This window comes from Gavia stellata, chromosome 7 (assembly GCF_030936135.1).
Source record: "Gavia stellata isolate bGavSte3 chromosome 7, bGavSte3.hap2, whole genome shotgun sequence".
NCBI lineage: Eukaryota > Metazoa > Chordata > Aves > Gaviiformes > Gaviidae > Gavia > Gavia stellata.
Genome location: NC_082600.1, coordinates 4,560,611 through 4,579,956, shown reverse-complemented (window position 1 = coordinate 4,579,956; position 19,346 = coordinate 4,560,611). Strand labels below are relative to the sequence as shown.

At 49.4% G+C, this 19,346-nt stretch overlaps 1 protein-coding gene across 1 annotated transcript; it reads left to right on the top strand.

Annotated features, from left to right (window-relative positions):
* The first annotated feature begins 13,679 nt into the window (after positions 1 to 13,679).
* BMP4 (bone morphogenetic protein 4) lies at positions 13,680 to 16,667 on the top strand. The gene is made up of 3 exons (XM_059819659.1): positions 13,680 to 13,775; positions 14,268 to 14,644; positions 15,629 to 16,667. The coding sequence occupies exons 2-3, from the start codon at positions 14,275 to 14,277 to the stop codon at positions 16,468 to 16,470; spliced, it is 1,212 nt and encodes a 403-aa protein (XP_059675642.1). The 5' UTR covers positions 13,680 to 13,775; positions 14,268 to 14,274; the 3' UTR covers positions 16,471 to 16,667.
* Positions 16,668 to 19,346: the final 2,679 nt, after the last annotated feature.

Genomic DNA, 19,346 nt, shown 5'->3' with positions numbered 1-19,346 from the left:
TTCCTGTGTTTATCCTCCTTTCCATCCTCAAAACAGCATGGGCTGGGCTGAAGCTATTTTAGGTGGTTTTCTAGATCCTGGATTGTGGAGAACTATGCTGCTAATGCTTTTAGGCAAGCAAAGCCTGCAGCATCCTTTTGTTCTTGGTCGTTCAGATGGGCGATGCATTGACTCACAACTTCCCTGTTACTCAAAGGTAAGTGTGAAGCTGTGGTGAATCTAGTTTCAGATCAAAGACACTGCAGCCACATGATGTAAAGCATTCAAACAATCGCTTTTCTTTTAAAAAATATTCTTCTGAAGGCTTTATGCTGGGTTCAGATATCACCTGTCTTTCCAGAACCTGTATAAATAGTAAAGCCAACATGAGCACCACGCTGCATGCTTTGGCTAACTTGAGAGAAATATTGTGTGCTAACATCCGATTCATATTCCTCATTAATGGACACGGAAACATGGCCTCATTGTTCAGCCTGCAGAACAATGGACCTATAAACATGGGACAGCATAAAATTTTATAGAGAGACCTGAAGGGCCAAGAGCATCTTGAAGTGGAGTGCACTGATGCACCTTGAAAAAGGAGTTCAGGAAGATACATTAAAAGAAAAAGAGATGGAGTGTAGAAGCCACAGAAGGACAAGTTTCAGTCCTTGCATAGGAGATGCTGAAAAGGCGAGAGGTTTCCTGTTAGCTGGTGTGTGGCACCTACGTGAATGTGAAGTAATCAGTAGAAAGTGCAAGTAGTTCTCAGACAGGCAAAACCCTGTTGAAAGGACTGTTTTGCAAAGAAACTTCCCAAATGTTCTCTCACCAGAGACAACACTGATTTGACCTGTCAGACATGTGAAATTTCAGGCCTTAACTGTGATCAAGATAGCTGAGAGTTCTAACACGCTTTAGCAGAGGTCCAAAATAAACAAGGTGTGGTGAAGAAAAATGCTCTGTGCAGATTACTGGGAATGGTCTTCCTTTTGCTGTCTGACCCAGTGGTAAAGGCTCGCTTATCTTCCAAGAGCCAGACTCTAGAGGATGCACAAGTGCTTCCTCTAAGCAAAGTGAAGGAGGGCAGGGACATTGTTCTGGCTGAACTGAGACACATTTGCTCTTGAGATGCCAGTAAACATATGCATTCCAAAAAGCAGGTTTGCTTTGATGAGTTTGGTCATCATGATGGGACTGTGTTGTAGTAATAGCCACGAAAAGGCTCTAGTTTTGAATACTCTTATTTTTGCAAATATCTAAGCAACTCTACTTCCCTTAACTAGTTGTAAATGGTATTGTAACAGATTCAGTCCCATAGCCATTAAAGACAGGCTTCCAACATCAGATACAGTACTAAAAGTTGCACTTCTGAGATGGTCTCCACGTAATTTCTCCCATATGGACCCTAAAACCCTAGATGCTCTAAGATGTGTTTAGGGCCCTGTAAGACACGGGGCCATCACTAATTAGCAAAGACCCTGAGCACGTGTTTAATTTTAAGCATGTTCTTTTCTCTCCCAGGAGTCCATAGGACTTAAGGACTTTAAGTGAATGGGTTTAGGGATATGCTTAAAGATAAGCATGTGTTTAGTTGCTTTCTTGTACTGTGGCTTTATTTGTTTTTACAGGAAAAAGAGAAATGAAAGATCTTATTACACGTTAAACACAAATAAATATCCAAAACACAGCAGGGAGGCTTTATGCCTTGGTTCAGAGCCCAATGAAGTCAATGGAAAAACACCCCAACACCTCAGTGGACTTTGGAGCGAAGTCCTCAGAGGACTGATGATGAACCCACTGCAGAAACTTGTTGAATACCTCATGTTTCTTTGCAAGGTTCCCTTATTTTGTATCCAGATGTTACTAACAAGGATTTTTATTAGCTGCTGAGAAGTACGAGAGCGGCATTTTTTCAACCCTTAAAATACATGCACATATAGATGAGGTAGAAATAGTTTACTCTGCAGTAGCAATTAGGGTCTGTGGAGCTGTGTATTTCAAAAGTTTCTCAGTTCTTGTTGGTAGAACCATTTCTTGGTCCCACTGATCTTAAAGTGTTTGCACTCTTTCTTCCATGAAGTGCAGTGAGGCAAGTGTGACACTTCCTAGGATAATGTTGCTTTTTTGTAGAGGGAAAGGTTTATACAACAGGAATGGCAGGTTCCTTTGAATAGCATTCATCTTTTGTGCCTTTAGATCTCTATGGTGCATACAGCAACACCTGAGTTACTCATTTAGATTCCCTTTTCGGGTGTGCAGGGAAATAGCCACCATTTGAGAGCAAATCGATCTATATTTGACGTTCATTTCAGGATGAGACAATGCTGGAGATTTCTCCATTTGATCAGCTGAATTTCCACCCATACAGCTGGATTTTGATCCTATGGTTCAGGCTGAAGCTTTCCTTACTTCTGCAGAGATTGCCCTAACCAACACCAGCAGAACCGCCTGAGCCATCAGTGGGGAAAATGATCATGCACCATCTTGTCAGGCTTGTCATGAAGGTAGGTGTCATTAGAATGTACGTGTTTCTTCCTCCTCCTCGGAAGTCATTTGGGTCGCAGTACCAGAGCCACGGGACAAGCTTTGCCCAAGCTAAGCAAGCTGCGTGCCCATCTAGAGCCTCTGGAGAACTGGTAAGCAGTTAACACTTGCTAAGCTGGTATTATTTTCTCTTCTATTATTACTTTTGTTTGCTAGGTCAAATTGACATTGGTCTGCAAGGATGTGCTGTGGCCACATCAGAGTACCCATCCAGAGTCTCTGGAGAATTGGTAAGCTGTTAGTACGTGCTAAACCCATGTCATTGCATTGTCTATTATTGCTTATGTTTGCTAGGTCAAAGTGACACTATGGTGTCACATGAGCTATGGTCACACCTTCATTTGCTCTGGAGGAATATCCTCTGTCACTCCAGGCCTTACTTCCCCATCAATGAAAAACTTCTGGTGGTATCCACTGCCAGTAGCGCTGGGATTTGGTTTGCTGGGAAAGGCGCCTATACCAACTGCTTTGCACAATGGAGTTATGCTGTTCTAATTTAAGTTTAATAGAGTAAAAGATAATAAAGTGATATTATTTGCAGCTTGGATGCTCACTGGGTGATCCCCACAAAATCCCTTTGATGTTTTATTCATTTTTGGTATCTTGATCTTTAACTGAGATCTCATGGTAAGGCTAGAGAAAAAATGCCAATATTCACCAAATTCTAAAATGCAAACCCAAAATGTTGGACCTGGTCTTTCTTTTCCTTCATGGTTCAGAGACTGCAAGGAAAATGATTTGAAGCATTTTCCTCCTATAACACCAAAACAGAGCCTGGCTTTTAAATAGATATTTCTGTCGAGTGCCGAGAGCTGTCCTTTTCTTTCAAGCCATTTCACAGAACTGGAAGACACAAATCAATAGGTAAATGTGCAGTACTAGTACTGTAATTATTATTTCTACTTTTCTTATGGTTATGATGATAGGAAACATTTCTTACTTGCTCCCTAGAAGAGTTATTTCTTCTACATAGTCCTTGTCTTACATTTTTGTAGTCCTCTGAACAGAATCTGCAGTCCTTAAGTCACATTAAAAAAAAAATCTTTTGAAAGCAAAATGTTAACTTCTTCAACAAGTGGAAAAATAATTCTGTTGCTTAAATGTAGGTAATTAGACTTTCTCCAGAGTAAACCTTGACAATCTAACAATCATCTTTAGCTTTTGCACTGCATGGAGTTTCTTTTACATTGTTAAATGCATTCCATGTTTCAGTAAATGACACCAGGCTCACCAGCAGTGACTGAGTGATTAGTTTATCATCCTCTTAGTGCAGCCATCTAGATCTTTAACTCTTTAAGCAGTGGCATTTAAGTCTTGAGAACACCCAGGATCATGCCTGAGGCTTTAGACATTCTCAATTCAAGCCAATCTTGGATATCAAGTGAAAATGAAGAAAAGAAAGTAGGTGGATGCTTTCTGATAACACTTTAAACAAGTCAGGTAAGCTAAATTGCAAATAAACACCAGGCTTTTTGCAGAGGAAGCCAATTCCCCTTTCCTGGGACCACTTAGGTCATTAGGTGTCTGAGCAGCATAAAATTACACGGAGAAAATCTAACAGCATACAAAGAGAGTGAAGGGTGACAAATCTACATTTCCTAAGACCCAGGGATGTGGGGCAGGGTTTTTTGGCTGGATTTATTATTCATCTCTCAAGGGGCAGTAAAATGAACAGTTTTACAAAACAAATGATTATAAAAAGAAATATGTGAGCTGAAACATACTGTGCCAATGCCCTTGTGCTAAAATCTTGCTCATGCAGAGGTGTGTAAGTACATGAAGCTTGGTAGCAACAAAAGTCTTTGGAGAATGAAGGGCCCCTACTTTGGAAAAGAAAGGTGCAGGAGGATTTTTGGACAGAAGGAAAAGACTTTGACCTGTGAGCTGCTGACCAGCTGCGCCTGCTGCTCAGCACCCTGGATCTTCACCTATCATCTGATCCTGCTCAGTAACGCGAGCCAGATCACTATGTGTGCCCTCTGCCATGGGAGACATGGAGCTGCTCACCCTGTAAAGACAAAGTGCTTTGGGAGCTCTGTTGCTGGGAAGAGTCTGAAACGTATGAACCCAGCATTTACGTGCCTCAAGCAACAGAACAGAGCCCAGCCTTTATTTATGTTTTATTTAAAAAATGTCTTTTGTCCACTGGCTGTGGTTTTTGGTTTTCTTTGGGTTTGGGGTTTGGTTTTTTTTTCAGACTGGACTTTGAGTTTTGCTGGTTTGGGTGAAAGGAGTTTTTGCCCAGCAGGGCAAGGGTGTTCCTGTGTGGACAGGGAAGGGATGATGCTAGGTGAGATAAATGCTCTGCATCCTGAAAAGGGTTGAGAGTGGATTGAGAGCTACCTCTGAGACAGCAGAGCTGTGCCCCTCCTGCAAGCATAGGCACACTAGTTAGGTCTTCAATTTTCTGGTGACTATTGCTTAGTCCCCAGGCCGTAGCCATTCTCAACCCTGTAGATACATTCAGGGACCTGCTTCAAGTACCTCTACCTAGGAGAAAACACGATGCAAATGATCCAGTTGTGCCATCCATTTCAAGGCGTCTCCTCTGTGGTGGTCTCATCTTGGGCTCTTGGTGGCTTACCAGCTGGGGAACCTCTGCAAAAGGAATGATGACTGTGCTGGTGGCTGCCAGTGGTCCCAAGAGAGAGAAATGAACCCCACGACAGCTTTGCAAGTGCAAGCTGTCCTCATGGCACCACGCTGAGAGAGATTCTGTCAGGCTCACCTTGGATGGCTGCTATTTTGTGCTTTGTATCTGGGGTTTGTCTCCACTACCCTTTGACTCAAGTCAATACTCATCGACTCTAAGTCCTCTTTGGCCTTCTTATTTTATTGTTCGCTCTTCAAACATCTGTCTTAATCCACTTCATTTTCATCTTGCAGTCCCTCAAGCCCCAACCCTATGCAGCTTCTGCTCTGTCCTTCCCGTGCTCAGCCTGGTCTGAAGTGGACAAGCAGCAGGATTTCCTCTGCACCTAACTGTTACGTGGAGAAAGAGTGATGGGAGATGAAGTGACTTGCTGAGGGCCTCTGGAGGCAGGTCAGATGACTGTGTTTTTGGCAGCCACGGAGTTAGCTCAGTGTTGGGTCTTTGTGAGGAACATTTATAAGCTGATGCCACTTTTGTAAATGACATTGCACATTTGCTCTTCGAAATATTTCTTTGAATTGGGGTGTGGTGTCATTGGCATACAATACCTGGTTCTGAGTTTTGTTGCATTATCAGGTATGTGTACAGAGGGTGGGAAAAGGCAGCAGAAGCAGCAGGATGGAGGTGGAACAAGCAGGAATGCAGGGTGCGACCAGGGGAACAAAGAGGTCCTCATGGAAATTGCTGCAACTTAGTTCTGCTTTCCATGACTCAAAGCGTAACACCAGTGTGCCCAGGGGGCTGGTACTGGGAGATACCAGTGTTATGCTAACCCCAGATCCTGCACAAGTAGAAACTGCTGGTTCAGACCCTTCATCCTGAGCCTTTTGTTGAAAAATCTAGTTTTAAGCCTATTTCTCTTCATGTCCGGGAGATGCTGCGCACCTGCCGGTTGCATCATTCTGGCTTGTCTTTGCAGACCAGTGCTAGCCTGTTGTGACACCTTGGTGCCTTTTGGCTTCGGTCCCGTTTTCTAGAATTGCACTTGGCCTTGCCTTGGCCCTTTGCCCAGACTGAATTTGCCTTCTTGCTTTTCACTTCTTTCCCATATCGATTTTCTCTCCTGTTCTGTCTTCCTGCTTACCCTCTGGGGTCTGGCTCTGTAAACCCTTCTGCCCAGGTGGACCTCTGTGTGGGTGAGCAACGCTTCACTTCCAAGGTCCCTTCATATATAAGAGAGAGTGAGATATGGGATGTCTTCAGACTCGCTCCCTTTTTGCCATTCCATTTTTTTTCTTCTTAAAACTGATTTTTAGATAGTCCTCTCCTAAAAGTCCCTCTTCTCCCTTTATTATGAGCCAGTTCCTCAGTTTTATTCCTCTGTAAGCTGTTTGGTGACTGACGTTTTAAAAAATAAAATAGGTAGATCCTGCAAACGGCCTTTAATAGAAAGCCTAGTTTGCCTGTGGGATTAGACACGCACGGTACACACGTACAACGCTGGTTTGCCCACATCGTTTGGATAAGGTATCAGAGAGTACAGACTGTCTTTGCATTGAAGCCTGCAGGTCAAGAAATTGGCCTCCCTTCAGTTCACGGGCTGTGTGGCTGCCAGCCAGTAATCTAAAGCCCTGATGACTATTTCTGGAAAATGCTGGAAACCCACCTCTGACTACAATGTGTTTAATTCCTAGTTTCCAGGCATATTCAGTTTCTCTTCTTCCTTATGGAGGAGATTTTGCTTCCGTAGTTTTTGAAATGTCCCACAGCAATGAATCCCTTCTGCTCTTCTTCTCAAGCGGGTGCGACAGGAGAGAGAGTCAGCCCAGGTCTTTCTGCTGTAGACGAGACGTGAATCACGGGTGTCTCTCCACGATGTACGGGGCAGGACAACTTTCGCTTCATGTGCTGTAAATGAGAGATCATACACAGTCTCTGTATCATGTTACTCTTCCAATATGTTCCCAGGGGCTGGAGCCCCACTGAAATGGTTTGAAAGCCTTTTGTTTCCTGAGTTGGAATTTGAGGACCTGTTTATTTTTGCTTTATTTCTGAGAATGGTGCAAAATGCTCTTGTTCTTCCAGAATGGAGGCTCTGACATGCCTCCTTTCTCCATTTTTTTTAAACTACTCTTCACTGTTAAGCATATGCTTAGCCACTTGGATAAAGTAGGTTCCTGGTGATTCAGCCAGTGTCACAGAAGCACAAAGCTGAACCTAGATCTTCTGAAGTCCAAATCAACTGCTTTATCATTAGGCCAACCTTCCTTTAGGCATCCCAGCACTTGCAGCACTGCACCAAACCTATCGCCTTTGAACTTCCCGGGTCGCTAAAGGCTTCCTTTAGGCTGCTGAGTCAGTGTCTGTGTATGATGGAAGCAGTGAAGGGGAAAATAGATAATTGCTTATGTAGAAAAGAGCCAAAAATGAAATCAGGTTTCACTGCTGTTGACACAAAACAGTGCCCCTGCTCAGGTGCTTTTGGGTAGTAGTTGTTTGAGAGAGGAGTTGGGCTTTGATTCTGCTTACGAGCATTCTTTTGTTGCCCCAGAACGGAGCAGAGCAGGTAACAGTAAGTAAGAATGTCTCTACCTTGAAAATAAACCCAGCTAACGCCTCACTCGTTAGCTTGCTTTATCAATAATAAAACAGAGAGCCCTGCTGCATTGTAGTGAAGTAGGTCCTGCTAAAAGGTTTGTCAGGAAAGACTGCAGGTTCTTTTAGCTCCTTCCTTCTGCTGTACAGGGCATTACCCCTTTCATAAGGATTAAACCTGTAGGATATTTGCAGTGAACTGGGTTGTCCTGCCAAAGCTGCTGCACTAACATGGATTGTTTTGTACTAGAATAAGCCATCAAGGTCCCGCCTTGGTTGGGAACATGCTGCTCTTAGTATGTTTTAGCTGAACGTGACGGATACATGTGTGTCTGTGTGTGTTTGTGTGTACACACATTTATATATACATACATGTTTATAAAAGTACATATGACACTGAGTGAGAAGTAGGACAGCGACTTGACAAGGAATACCTCCAAAGCCCGTACAACCTGCAGCCTCATATGTATGTATGCGGAGAAGGAGCCTTTCCCTTGGAAGCAATCTCTTTCTTGTCATGGGTCTGTGGGAAGCTCACGCTCTGTTCAAACACGTTCATTGTGTAAGGTTATTCAGTGAGCACTTTCTAAGAATGATCCTTGGTCTGATGATTATTTGTCACCAGGCAACTGGTACAAATGAGCCCCACCAGTTTATTATTGCTGGAGATGGAGGCCACAGGGCACGTCCGTGTTTCCCAGCTGGGAATCCCTAAGAGGATCCTTCCTCTCTGCTTTCAGGTGAGGATGCTCACGTTAACGAACTCAAAATTCAGCAATGTGCTGACATTTCCCAGCAGTTGTGATAACGCCTACCAGTAAAGTCCTTTGCTATTGCTGAAAATCAAATAGAGCTGGTGTGAACTATTTTTGCAGCAGTTGTCCTGCTCTGCTTATTTACGCCTTGTACTAGTGTTTGAAATAATTAAAGCTTCTGATGATAGCAGATCTCAAGATACAATTAAAGGACAAAGACAAATGTCGGCACCCCGGAGGTGCCATGTGGTTGTGTGGAATGGTAGATTTGGCAGCGTTGCTAGACAGTGAGGAAGAGCAAAGCATTTGAAACATCAGAGTCGCAGCCGAACTCAGACAAAGCCGCGTATCAGTGCTGGAGACACACTGAAGTGGTATGTACGCTAAGGGAGCTGCCAACGCTTGTGGTATTCTCAAAAAGTATTCGTGACTCAACAGAACCAAAATGAATCTGCTTATCTTAGATAGCCATATGGCCGTATGGCGTTCGTTAGAAGAATGATGGTCTTTATTAGTACCAGCTACAATTTCAGAGCAGGGGGAATGAGTTCTTCATCTTCTGGAGGTCCTTCTTGCTTCTCAGGGATGAGGCTTTGATTGAGTGGGGAGTAATACAGTGTGGAAGCAAATGTGTGCTAAAGGCAACATTTCTTTCCAAAAGCTGCCTGAGATCAGTGCATATTCTTCTTGTATCAAGGAAACCCATCGATGTGTAGCTGATTTTCCAACAGATGGCTTAATGAAGTGTTTCTAACACAGATCAGGAGAATTTTAATAACAGACCATTAAAATGGCTCTACCTTTATTTTATCAGTTGTGTTGCTGAAGCACTTCCCTAAGAGCCAGGCCTCCTAGTTTTGACGCACTGCACAAGGATCTCTTAAGAAACAGTATTTAGCAGCAGACAACTTACGCTCTCACAGTAGAAGACGGACAAGGTAGGTATGAAAAGCAAGGGGTGACATTTCTAGGCTTGCTCAGTCTTGGGGATCTTTGAAAAGTGACAAAGCGAATGAGTCAAGTAAAAGCAACTGAAGATTCTCCCTGCGTGGGACAGTCAACCTTTTAATAGCATTAACAAAACAATAAAAACCATCCTTAAAAACTTAAAAATAGAAAAGAGCAGACAATCCTACTGTTTCAGCTGCTGTGTATCTGATTACCAGAGGCTGCCTTTTTATAACTGCATTTTTTTAATGTTCCCACACAGTGGTTTTGTACGTATTTGTAGAAAAAAAAAAAACTGTTTGGAATGAAACAGCAGTCCTGAACCTGATTCTCTTCTTAGCTCAGGAGTGCTTCTAGACGTGGTCCTGACACCTCAGCAGAGACACTTTAATGTAAAGCAGAACTAAAGTCCAAGCTGGGCCCGGTCCTGTGTTTCAGGAGAAGTATGAATTTCTTTATTCAAGAGAAGGTAGAAGATTCTGGTAGAACAGGCCAGTTCTGAAGCGTTCAGAGAAATCATGAAAATCTCAGAGTGGTTGTAAAAAATGTTCCTTTCGCCATTCAAGCAGCTGCACTTGTTTTCACCGGTTGCAGTCTGGCTCTTTAGTGAAGAGCTACTTTGGAAAATGTAATCCCTTGGAGTTGTTTGCTCAGTTCTCTTTGGTTTAATTGACAAGCTTAGGCTGTTGAAAGGGAAGGGTAGGAGGGAATTGATCTTAGCACACTTATGGGCATCTCTTCCTGTAATTCATGTCATTAAAACGTCTCTGACATATGACTTTATTTATTTATTTATGGTTTTAGGCTTGTTTCTGCTCAAGCACAAATCTGGTGAGACGGGTTTTTTTCCTAAGGCGGGTTGTTTGCAAACTTTGGAGCCCAAAAGGTGCAGCTGTTCTAAAAATAACAAGAGGATGCAAGAACTGGTTTGGGAAGATCTCTCTCTGCCCGAGTCCAGAGGCATCTCCTGAAATGCTGCCATTAGGGGAAAAGTTTGCCCTGTAAACAGAGCTGGCCTAATTTCTAGAGGTGCTGAACATCGACCTGCAGAGCCCGCTGGTAGGTCCTGAGCACACGAAACCTGGAAACGGGTCAAATCCCTGCCAGGGATTTTATCAGGAACTCGTCTGGGCAAATCCACGATTACCAGGTTGAAACAAAAGAGAGCAAAAAATTGCCCCTCGGCTAGTGACCTCCGCAAGCAGAGCTGGACTCCAGGAGACCTGCCAGCTCCTGGGCTTCTTGCTGCCACCGACAAAACGAGTCTTCTGTCACAGTCAAGGTCTGTACACACACCAATCACCCCTTTGTCTGGCCGTTCTTTGCAGGGTGAGGTCCCCACTGACCTGGTGCTTAGCTTCCAGAGGAGGCCAATGGTCTTGCTGCCCAGGTGCAGAGATCGCCAGAAGGTTTTTCACGGGAGTCAGAGAGGAAAAAACTTGGCAGCAGAACCCCGCATATGGCTGGGACTGGATCACAGGCAAGAACAACACTAATTCCCCCTCTCACCCACGCGAGATGTGATGCTGGGGGAGGCGTGTCTTGCGTTGAGCACAGACATAATGTTCTCTATTTTTGATGTGCTGGACCTTTATAACGCACAATGTTGTATCTACTGCTGAATTAAGCCGTGTTTGCTTTTCAAACCTTCCACATTTGTATTTTTAGCTCCATTTTGGCATTCGCTTTTTTGGTTGGAATATATAACACACTCGGTTGTTTAGCACGCCTGGACCGAATTCAGCCTATGTGTAACTCCACGGGCTGGAGCAGAAGCTACGTTCAAGGTGAATTACTCTCTATGGGGCTAAGGAAATACAGCTTCTGTAGACATGCATTTCAGCTCCCTCAGTAAATGCTACACTGTTTCCATCCATGGTTATTCCTTTGTGGTTTGGGTTATGTATTTACATTTTACGGAATAAATACTACAGCTTTCCCCATGACTAACACTTCTTAGTAACCAATAAGCTGCTCAAATACACTATTGCCTCCTACAAGAGCCTAAACCACACTGCTCTCCACCGGCTTTCTGTCCCCAGCTGGCCACCTCCTTGCACAGAGGCATGGTTAACCAGCATTACATAAGCAACTTTTTGGATCTCGGTTTAACGGGACGGCTTACGAGAGCAGGCACTGGATGCCGTGGGACTGAATTCCTCAGTGACAAACATTTCAAACACGGCCGCTCTCTGATCCTAACAAAATCCGAGTGAGGTCTTCAGACAAAGAGCGTAACGTATCGCTGCTGCTCCCACAAAGCGGGAGCGAGTTGCTTTTCCAAATCCAGAGGTCTGTTTTAAGAGCAGTGCTATACAGGCCCTTGCGTAAACTTTGTTTATAGACTGGAGTATTTTCAATGAAAATGTTATTTAACTTTAAAAAGTTGCACAGCAGCTACTCCAAAAATTGTTTTTCCTTGTTAAGAATAACACACAGTGTGATACATTTGAAATGGCGATAGCAATATTTCACAAATTTTGATGGATTCATAGTCCAAATACCTTGCTAACAGATGTTTCTTTTAAACTCAGAGTGGTATAGGAATAACTCAGAGATATTACAGTGTCAGCACTGCCTTTTATCTGTGCGTGTCCTTTCAGTGACATCCCCGGGCTTTTCTAATGCACGGGTCAGGTCTGAACTAAAAAGAAGGGAAGTGCTAAAAGAAGTCGTATCTGATCGTGTGCGAGTTTTGGGGCAGGGCTGTAAGGAAGCCGACCGCGCTGCCCTGGGCTTGCTGTACGCTTGGGCACAGCGGCCTGGTGGTTTGTGGGATCATGCTGGTTTACAGTCATCGTTTCTGAGCTGGCTTTTGGTTGTGGTTAATCGATGAACTTAGGAGTTCCCATGGCCACTCCATGACCGCATCTTTTGGTCTCATAAATTAACTAACATTTCTCTCCGTGGATGACAGCTTACCCAACACAAAGGGATACCCCAGCAGGGCAAAGGGACAGTATTTTAACGCCCTGGTGGAGTTTGCTGTATTAATCATGGGGTCGTTCAGTCTACTCCGTCTCTCCAAAGTAGGCGGCACCCATCGCTCTTCATTAGGGGGTCTTTCCCAGGAGCTGCCTTCTCCACACCGTCTTCGTGCATCACCCCCAGTACGCCCCGTTGATGTGTGCTAGTGGCAGACCAGTCTGTGCCCAAACCCCACCTGGGAACAGCCTCAAGCCCTGGGAAGCCTGGCTCTTAGTCTCAACCCCAAAGCTGGCCCAGGGCAACGCTGGGGTTGAGCTGCAGGGCAGGGAGCACCCTCCCTCCAGAAGACGCCTGTTCGTACCCCTCTGGGGCGGCCAGTTGTGGCCGTACACAGTCCGTGCTGGCTTGGGAAGGCTTCACATCCAGGTGGGGGTCCGGGAACCTGGCCTGGCGGGAAGCGGGGAGCGAGTTATTCTGGCAGCCAGGGAGGGAAGGGGGAGGAGAAGGATGAGAAAATCCGGAGGGCGGGTGGGAACCCAGGGCAGGGAGCGGGGCTAATCCACGGGCCTGGCAGCGGGCTCCCAGCCCCCGGGAGCGCGTAGGGGTTTCCAGCAGCGCGGCCCCGCGGGGCCCGGCGGGCGGTGGGTGGTGCGAGCATGGGAGGAACCAGGTCCCTTTCTCCGTGCAGCTGCTTCTCATTCCCAAGCGCTCCCTCCCTCCTCGTCAGGGGAGAGGCGCTTCCCGAGTTTCCCTTCCCGAGTTTCCCTTCCCGTACCGGCCTCTCGGCGGGTCCACCGTGCCCGCACAGCAGCCGCCCCGCGCCCGCTCCCCTGGCCCGGCGTGCTCGGCGGGGGCCGGGCGGTGCCGCGGGCGCCCCGGGGGCACCCACGCCGGCGGACCCCGCGGCCGTGCCGAGAGAGAGAGGGGCAGGAGGGGGCCCCGCGCCTCGGGTCGTGCCAGTCCCCCGGGGATGCACCTGAGCGGAGCGGGGGGGAGCCCCCCGGGGCACCGCGCTACGCCCGTCCCGCGCCCGCCGCCCCGCCGCAGCTCAGCCCCAGCACCGGCGGGGTCCGACCCCCGGGCGCGGCCCCTCCGCCGGCCGCCCCTCCACCCCCCCGGGGCGGCGGGCGCCGCGGGCCGGGAGCCTGGCGCGGGCGGCGGGGCGGGCCGGGCCGTCCCCCGCGGGGCCGGGCCGGGCGGGGGCGGGCCGGGGGCGGCGGGCCGGGCCGGGCCGGGCTGGCGGGGTGCGCGGCTCCACGTGACTGCGGGGCCGGGAGAAAACCGGGGCCGGCGGCGGCGGCGGCCGCACTGCGCCCGGGCGGCGATCGCGGGAGGCGCTCGGCAGCCGCTGCCCCGAGGCTTTCGGCGCGCTGGGTCCGGGCTGGCTCTCCAGAATCATGGACTGTGCTGATATGCCTTGCTTGCTGTCAGTGAGTACAGCCCTCTTCTTCCTCGGCTTCGCTCTTTACTTTTGGTTTTCGTTACGGTCCTTGATTTTAGATTTTTTTCGGCTTGATTTCGTTCTTCTCCCCGTGTCCCCCCCCCCCCCCGCTCCCGGCGCCGGGACGCGAACCCGCGGCCCGCCGAGCCGGGCGCCCCTTCCCCGCCGGGCGCCGGGGCCCCGCCGCAGCTTCGCCCCGGCCCGGCCCGGCCCGGCCCGGCGGGGCGAGCGGGGCCGGGATGCGCCGGAGACCCGCCTGCCCGTGGGGGCTGCCGGGCGGCGGGCAGCCTGGGGCGAGCGGCTAATCCCTGCCCTGCCCGCCGGGGCGCGCCTGCTGCCGCTCGGGGCTGCTTCTGCAGTCGTTTTGCCATTTGTTGTTGTTATTATTATTTTTAAGTTTATTCGGAAGAGGAGGAGGAGGGGGGCTTGCTTCTCATCCTGACTTTCCTTCTTGTTTGTTGTTGCGTTTTTTACACCCCAGAGACACCATGATTCCTGGTAACCGAATGCTGATGGTCATCCTACTATGCCAAGTCCTGCTGGGAGGTACAAACCATGCTAGCCTGATACCCGAGACCGGCAGGAAGAAAGTCGCAGAGCTTCAGGGACAAGCCGGATCCGGACGCCGCTCTGCCCAAAGCCATGAACTCTTGCGGGGTTTCGAAACAACTCTGCTGCAGATGTTTGGGCTGCGAAGGCGGCCTCAGCCCAGCAAGTCAGCCGTCATTCCTAGTTACATGCTGGATCTCTATCGACTCCAGTCTGGAGAAGAGGAGGAAAGCCTCCAGGAAATTAGCCTGCAGTACCCTGAGCGATCGACCAGCCGGGCAAACACCGTGAGGAGTTTCCACCATGAAGGTCAGTGATGGGAGGAGGTAAATTCCCAGCCCCGGTAGCGATCGGGATTTCCTTGCGTTTGGAAGCTCACAAATGCATTTAGAAGCAGGACATGCCCGGCACTAAATTTATGGGAGGAAAACCACCCCCCCAAGCCTGCTGCGTGTGGGTGACAGGCGTGCTGCTCTGTGTTTTTTTTTTTTTTTTTCCAGCATCCTGTGCTTAACCCGAGCTTGACCATATTTTGAGGTGCTTTTGCTTCTGTTGACAACAGCGGGTTTCCTTTGGTGCCTCTGCCTCGGGGTCACTCCCTGGGCTCGTGTGGATTTAATGGCTCTGGATCGGATGCGGGAGTAAAGTGAGGGCGGGATCTCGCCCCTGGTGTGTTTCTTTTGAACTATCAAAGCGATTGCTGCCTGGTTTTGCTCGTAAGGAAAAAAAAAAATCCAAAAAAACCCCTACTCGAATTTAATACTTACAGCTGTGTGTTTATAAGGTTTATTCAATAGGCCCTTGTAATCTGATCCAAATGTTTCCTAGCGGATGTTTCTTTTCCAAAGTAAATCTGAATTATTAATCCAGCCGCATCATTACTGCGTTGGAATTTGCTTCTCTTTCTCCCCCTGCCCCCTGTGCCCCGTAACAAGGCACCTCTGTGCTCCGTGGCGCCGCACCTCGCCGGGGAGATGATTTTGGAGAGATTGGGGGCGGAAAGCGAAAGGGGAAAAGACTCCCCAAAACGGGAAGTGAGACGGGACAGGGTGACCCGGTCCGGGCACAGGCATGCAGAGGGCGAGCGAGCGGCACCAGAGCAGGAGCTGCTCCGGGTCCGGCCAGGAGGGATGCGTGGGGGAGTGGAGAGGTGCCGGTGGCTGCTGGGCAGGTGAAGCGTGGGTGCGTGCTGTGGCTGTGCCGGGGGGTGCGTGCTGTGGCTGGCTGCCCCGAGGCTGACGTGCTCCTGTTTGCTTTTTGTACTGCTTCCCCCCCCACCCTGCTCCCCTCCAGAGCACCTGGAGAGCGTCCCAGGTCCCAGCGAGGCACCCCGGATCCGCTTCGTCTTCAACCTCAGCAGCGTGCCGGAAAACGAGGTGATCTCCTCGGCGGAGCTGCGGCTGTACCGGGAGCAGGTGGAGGAGCCGAGCACGGCGTGGGAGAGGGGCTTCCACCGGATAAACATTTACGAAGTGATGAAGCCGCTGTCGGAGCGCGCTCAGGCCATTACGCGCCTGTTGGACACACGTCTGGTGCACCACAATGTGACGCGCTGGGAGACCTTTGATGTGAGCCCGGCCGTGATCCGGTGGACCAAGGACAAGCAGCCGAACCACGGGCTGGTGATCGAGGTGACCCACCTCCACCACGCACAGACTCATCAGGGCAAACACGTCAGGATTAGCCGATCTTTACCTCAAGGGCGCGGGGACTGGGCTCAGCTCAGGCCGCTCCTGGTCACTTTTGGGCACGACGGGCGAGGCCACGCGCTGACCCGCAGAGCCCGCCGGAGCCCCAAGCACCAGCGTTCCCGCAAGAACAAAAAAAACTGCCGCCGCCATGCGCTCTATGTGGATTTCAGCGACGTGGGCTGGAACGACTGGATCGTGGCACCCCCGGGGTACCAGGCGTTTTACTGCCACGGGGACTGCCCCTTCCCTCTGGCCGACCACCTCAACTCCACGAACCACGCCATCGTGCAGACGCTGGTGAACTCCGTGAACTCCAGCATCCCCAAGGCCTGCTGCGTGCCCACGGAGCTAAGCGCCATCTCCATGCTCTACCTGGATGAGTATGACAAAGTGGTCCTGAAAAACTACCAGGAGATGGTGGTGGAGGGGTGCGGGTGCCGCTGACCCCCTTCCCCGCCGCCCTCTCCTCCCCTTCTCTCTCCCTCCCGTCCCACCCCAGAACTGCTTGCTATAGCTGGACTCTTCTCTAAACTAAACGTTCACCTTGACCTTATTTATGACTTTATGTGCAAATGTTTTTGACAATAATGATCATATATTTTGACAAAATATATTTATAACTACATATTAAAAGAAAAATAAAATGAGTCATTATTTTAAAGGTAAATGCATTTTGTGTCTCGCCTCTCAGGGTGCTGCTGAGGCTGTGCTGGCTGGGAGTGCAGCAGGGAATATATCTTCTCTCCTTCTCATCTTCTCCTCACCCTCCCGCTTCCCCCCCCCCCCCCCCCCCCCCGCCCCCTTTTCCCCTTAAAGGCTTTGCAAATTTTAGTCTTTCTATTTCTCGCCGAGGTACCGCGGATCCCCCTGTGCTGGGGCTGCGCCACGTGGGAGATGAGGGTCCCTGGAGATTAAGAGCTGCTTCTCCCGGCCGCTGGGAATAGAGCCGACCTTGCTAACCTGGCCCAAGCCTTTGCAAAGCAACCCACCAAAAATGCATTTGAAAAGAAGGTGAAGATTTACCTGAGGGCTTTATGCTAAACCCACTGGGTTTTATACCCTTCGTCCATCTTCAGGATTCCCCAGGTTTTAAAACTATTAACATTTTCCGCCCCCCTCCTCCCCTCCCCACTGGAGATTGGCTTCTTTGGAAAGCTTCAAAGGTTTGCACGGGTCCTTTGAAGATCAAATCGCCCCATTACAATGCCAAAAAAAAAGATATCTGGAGTAGTTAAATATGTGTTAGCTAATAGCTACCTGTGCCGTGTCCTTTCCAAATTGCTTCCGAGCAGGAAGGTGGTCAGAGCCGAGCAGGTACGGTTGGAGGTACCCAGGGCCTGAAACCCCTGGCTCAGGCACATTGGCCGGACTGTGTTTGGCTTGGAAAAATAGGGAGCTGTGTCGTGGGGTGCCTGCATGGGGCTCGTGACCTCAGCGATTGCGGGAGCGGGAAGGGAGGGGAGCAGGGTGAGGGTGCATGATGCATGGTTTTTTTTTTTCTTTTCCTTTAATGATGAAGCTTTCCAACCCTCCGAAAGGGGCAGCTTAGTTGAAACCAATAAAAACTGGAGTGGAAAGCTTGCCAAAAGCCTTGGCTCCCTGAAGAGTGCAGGTGGAGCGAGGAGATGGGAGCTGTGGGGGGAGGCGAACACGGCCCTGTGTTTCTCTCAGAAACAAAAAAAAAAAACCAACCCCACAGCCCTCAACCTCCTCTGTGCCAGCGAGGCTTTTCCACCCCTCCATCCCAGCGCACGGGAACAGGCCACAGGGTCCCCCTTCCGCTGCCGGAGAGCCTTTGGGTGGCCCTGTGCCTCCCCAGCCGGGTGCTGCGGGGTCCCCACTGCACCCCGGCACCCTGCTAGGCAGCGATGGGAGTTTGCTATGGGGACCGAGCGTCCCCGGCATGGCGGGGCTCTGCGTGGGTGCTCGTGGGGATGGATGCACAGCGCCTATAGGGCCGTGGCAGACGGGGGGGATCGCCCCACTGCTGGGGAGCCCGGGCTGGTGTGTAGGGGGCCGGGGTTATTGCTGCCGGGTCTCCGGGGCCCCCTCGGCCCCGAGCTGACACTCTCATTCCTGCCTTTAGAAGGGAAATGCGTGGCCCGGGGCATCGGCGACCTGCTGCCTCCCCTTTGATGCCTGCATATCAGACATAGCCATGCCAAAGAAAGAATTTCATTTTGAAGTGGCATCAGCTAAAGGCGAGCGCCTTTCAGCTGCCTGACAGGGCAATTACACACATCTCTGCCGATCTGCCCCGCCGCCGATAACCCCGGCTGCTGCGGGGCCGCTGGGGAAAGGGGGTCTCCGGGCCCCGCCGCAGCCCTGGCTCCTGGGGCAGCACTGTGGGAGGGTGCCTTGGGCTAAAAAAAAAAAAAAAATAATAAATCACTGTTCTTTTCCTAAAAGAAAAAAAGAAAGAGGCTTCTCCCAAGTTCGCTTCCCCGCTCGTCGTTGCGTCCCGGGTTGTCCTGGAGGCTGAAGGCCGTGAGGGTGTTACAAAGCCAAGCAGCACGTGCACGAACGGCTCTTGGATTGAGATCGTTCTCGTTGTAGAACTCTTTTGCTGCGTTCCTGCTGCTTTACAGATCTGTTTATTTGGGCGCTTATTTTTGCGTTGCGTTTAAATGATGAAATCAAAGCTTCGGCCCCGTGGAGGCAAAGGCACCTGCTCTTTTCCATAGGTACTGCGAGGGGAGAGGTTGTCCTGACGCGTACACAGCCTTTGGGAGATTTTCCCTTGCTTTGGTTTTCCTGCCCTGGTGCTGGGCTGTGGGTTGGTGAGATCCTACGTGGGGAGTTCTGCTCAGAAACTGTAGGAAAAAACCCAACTTTTTAAAAAAAAAAAAAAGAAAATAATAGTATTTCAATTTTGTAAATTTTCTAAGAATCTAAACTGTAGATATAAACCAGCTGACAGTAAAAGCGATGTATATAACAAAATATTCGTGGATGCATTAAGCAGCTTGCTCAGTGGAGCACATCTAAACTTGTCCATTTAACACAAACTGAGTGTGGGGGCTGAGGGTTTCCCTCCCTGTGTGTTTACATCCCTCCGCCCCACGCGGGTGCCAGACTGCTGTGTGGCCTCGGGCCATCAGAGAGGCATTTAGCAAAATTCTCAATTCCATAAATTGTTTAAAAAAATAGGAAAATACAACAAAATTGTCAGGGAAACCAGAATCGGGTCCCTTTCTAGTCTCCAGCTGATAACGAGTGGTGGTTTTTTCCCACCACTTCAATTTGCGCCGGGTTTTGCTGGTGATAATCAGAGCTCTCTTCACCACCCTGGCGAGGGGGAGAGGGGTTGCTTTTGGGAA